Here is a 3605-nt window from a genome sequence, read left to right as displayed (position 1 = left end):
TACTTTTCTGGCACATCCATCTCTAATATACATTTGATTTTCTACAAAGAACGCCAGAAGTTTAAAATGTCCATTTTCATGATGGGGCAGGGCTAACAGCGCCTAGCACCACAAAAATTCCTTCGCCTCTATCCATTTCATTTCTCATCGATTGATTTAACAAGCTTACTCCCTCTCCGTCCTGTAATACAAAGCATCCAAGCGTTCAAAATTTATCCTCAAAAACAAATTATTTTAGAAACATTTGGATGATTGCTATTTAATTCTTTCTATAATTAACAAGATAAGGGTGACTGATTGATGGATTATTACTTAAAAATAAGTTCCATTAACTCAAAGATACATGCGTCTTTTACTACTCTAGAAATATGTCCTAAAATTTCTAGAATGTCTTGTATTCAGGATGGAGGGAGTACATTACATATTTGATGAAACTTCTGTACAACACTTGGGTATTTTAATTTGTGCTTGTAATCGAATTTTGTGGTGTTGATCTGCTCCAAGGTTTGTGTAGGGCGGCTAATTTGCATTGTTGTTGCGTTGAGTGGTTTTGTTTTATGGGCCTGATTCTTTGTATGCTTCGGCCTGCTTCATTTCTGGAGCAACCGGTTTTGCATCATGGGTCCGATCCACCACCTTTTGTTAAAATGGGTTTTCGGTTGCAAGATGGGCTTCTCCCTGGGCCTGATTTGTGTTCCATGGGCTAGGGCCTAAGGTCCATTCTATCTATATGTACTAAAATTATGAAAAGACAATTCAAACTTTTGAAAAGAAATGTGACTAAGAATTATGCCTTTTTTGGGCTCATAGAAAATTGATTGCAAGCCAAAATAAAAAATAGCTGAATGTCATCAGTGAAGTAAAAATTGATTCGTATTGGAAAAAGTGAACCACTTACCAATTGGATGAAGATTTTGACTGAAATACTTAAAAACCATTTCTCCACAACTAAAAGCCCGCTGAGTTTGAATTACACCATAGTCATGTTATAATGCGAGATCTAGAACTAAACAATTTCTAGTTTGAAGAATTCCACCTTTTGTCACCATCATGCAACTTGCACAATTTTATACTCCACAATCTCAATTAAGTCGATATACCTTAATTTTAAAAGTCCTTACTCTACTATTGGTCTTGGATCGATTCAAGATATGACATCATGGTATGATTCTCATTAGTTATTATCGAATATCTTTTTTTTTCTTTTGCGAAACGATCATCTTCAACCCAAAAACGTTCCAGCCACTAATCTAAATAAGGTTCAAACTTACATAATGTATAAACTGCAAGCTGATGTTGTCTTCATATTGTTCTTATTATTGATAACGACACGGCATCATATAATGCTTTAGCATGTACGATCCACCATATATCACCGAGTTAGAATTTACTAAGTGCTAGTGTTCCGCTAATTGGCGAGGCCTCTTTTTTTTTTAAAAAAATAAAATTAGAACAGTTAAAATTTGTGCTGCAGAAATTTCGTAACCAACAAAATCGTTGTTGGAGATCTTCCTATGTGTTTGTACCAACACCGATAAAAAATTGGATGTTTTAGCACTTGGCTTCCACTGGCACGTATTTGAACAAGTCATCCCATCTTCTTAGAAGTTTCGTCCTCCACATTGAAAAAGACATCTTTCGAACGTATACCATGTTACCGGCCAAATTCATGCATAGCTCCACAAGCCATCACACAAATAACAAAAAGGACAAGCAAGAAACTTCAAAGAAACACACATGTTTTCAACAAATGTTTATCAACTGAAAGTACATGAATTAATAAGTAAATAAAGTACGCAACGGAAACTGAACATCCATCAAGCATCCTTTGAAGTTCAAAAATGTTTTTCTACCGTGGAGTAATCATTTTGAAAATATATTTGAGCGTTGACTTTTTCAGAAAGGACATTGACCATATGAGCAGGGTGGGCCACCCACCCATGGCAATCTTTTTATATGGCGGGCCGCAACCCATCTGCAGCTTCCGCAGCCCACGACGCCGCCCCGCTGCCCCCGCCCAATCGCAGACCGCACGAATCTGAACCTCAGCCGGGAGCCCAACTGCCCCAGATGGCGGCGGCGCCGCCCTCTTCCGTCCCCGCCTGCGGCGACCTCCCCGCCGTCGTCTCCGCCTTCGCCGACGCCTTCGTCGACTTCGCCGTGTCCGGCATCTTCTTCCCCACTACCTCCTCGTCCTCCGCCCCCGCAGCGCCCGCCTCACCTCCTCCTGCCCCGACGACCCCAACCACCTTCCTCCCATCCCCATCCCGCCTCGTCGCCATAGGGGACCTCCACGGCGACCTCCCCAAGTCCCTCTCCGCGCTCCGCCTCGCCGGTCTCGTGCCGGTTTCCAGCGGCCCGGACTCCCCCTCCGCCTCGACCTCCTGGGCCGCGGGGCCCACCCTCGCCGTCCAGCTCGGCGACATCCTCGACCGTGGCGGCGACGAGCTCCGCCTCCTCTACCTCCTCCGCCGCCTCGCGCTCTCCGCAGAGGCCCGCGGCGGCGCGCTCCTCCCCATCCTCGGCAACCACGAGGTCATGAACGTCTCCGGCGACTTCCGCTTCGCCACGCCGCAGGGCTTCCAGGAGTTCTCCGCCTGGGCCGGGTGGTACCGCGCTGGGCTCGCCATCAAGCGCCGCTGCGGCGAGCACCTCGACCCGCAGCCGAGGAACCCCTTCCTCGGCGTGCCCAAGTCCTTCCCCGGCGTCAAGCCGGAGTTCTGGGACGGGATGCGGTCCCGCCTCGCCGCGCTCCGGCCCGACGGGCCTATTGCGCGCCGGTTCCTGGCCGACCTCCCCACCGTGCTTGTGGTGGGCGACTCGGTATTCGTGCATGGTGGGCTCCTCGAGGCCAACGTCGAGTATGGCCTCGAGCGCATCAATGCGGAGGTCAGTGAGTGGATCCGCGGCGAGGGTGGTGACAATGCCAGGGCGCCTGAGTATGTGCGCGGCCGGGATGCTGTCGTCTGGCTCAGGAGATTCTCTGACGGCTTCGATTGCGATTGCCAGAGGTTGGAGGGGGTGCTTGGGATGATCCCGGGCGCAAAGAGGATGGTGATGGGGCACACAATTCAGACAGTGGGGATCAATGCGGTGTGTGGAGCGCAGGCAGTGAGGGTTGATGTCGGGCTGTCCAGGGGGTGTGGGAATGGGCTGCCGGAAGTGCTTGAGATCAATGGGGGTGGTGCAGATGTCAGGGTGATCACAACGCCTCCCTCGGAGGCCTGGATGTACCGCAAGCAAGAGGTGGAGAAGGCTGCCGCTGCAGTGAAGGAGAAGAAAGGGGAGTTAAAGGATGGGCTTGCACTGCTGGTAAGAGAGAGCCATGGGTTGAAAGAGGTAGAAGCTAAAGCTTAATTTAGGGGTAACTGGAGGGTAGAGATTGTTTTGGTAACTCACAATTGGAATTGCCATGGTGAATCCAGGTACATGAGACTATGTGTGGGAGGGATTGGTTGTAGGAATTGCTAGTGGATTCAATAATAGTATCCAAGAAAGAGAAAAATCTGCCATGATTGTTGTTAATTATCAAAATATGATAGTCGATTCCTGATATATACCTATAACTATTGGCCAATTTGTGGAGCTAGGATATTTTTCTTTCA

General features: G+C 48.0%; 1 protein-coding gene across 1 annotated transcript; it reads left to right on the top strand.

The window, feature by feature from the left end:
- The first annotated feature begins 2070 nt into the window (after positions 1-2070).
- Positions 2071-3605, top strand: LOC101760912 (shewanella-like protein phosphatase 2). Its single transcript, XM_004978901.3, has one exon. The coding sequence runs from the start codon at positions 2071-2073 to the stop codon at positions 3355-3357; it is 1287 nt and encodes a 428-aa protein (XP_004978958.1). The 3' UTR covers positions 3358-3605.

This window comes from Setaria italica, chromosome VIII, assembly GCF_000263155.2.
Source record: "Setaria italica strain Yugu1 chromosome VIII, Setaria_italica_v2.0, whole genome shotgun sequence".
Lineage (NCBI taxonomy): Eukaryota > Viridiplantae > Streptophyta > Magnoliopsida > Poales > Poaceae > Setaria > Setaria italica.
Note: the sequence above shows the minus strand (reverse complement) of the source record. Positions and strands in the feature narration are given on the sequence as shown.

Coding starts and splice junctions, on each gene's coding strand:
- LOC101760912 (XM_004978901.3), top strand. CDS start 2,071: ATGGCGGCGGCGCCGCCCTCTTCCGTCCCCGCCTGCGGCGACCTCCCC.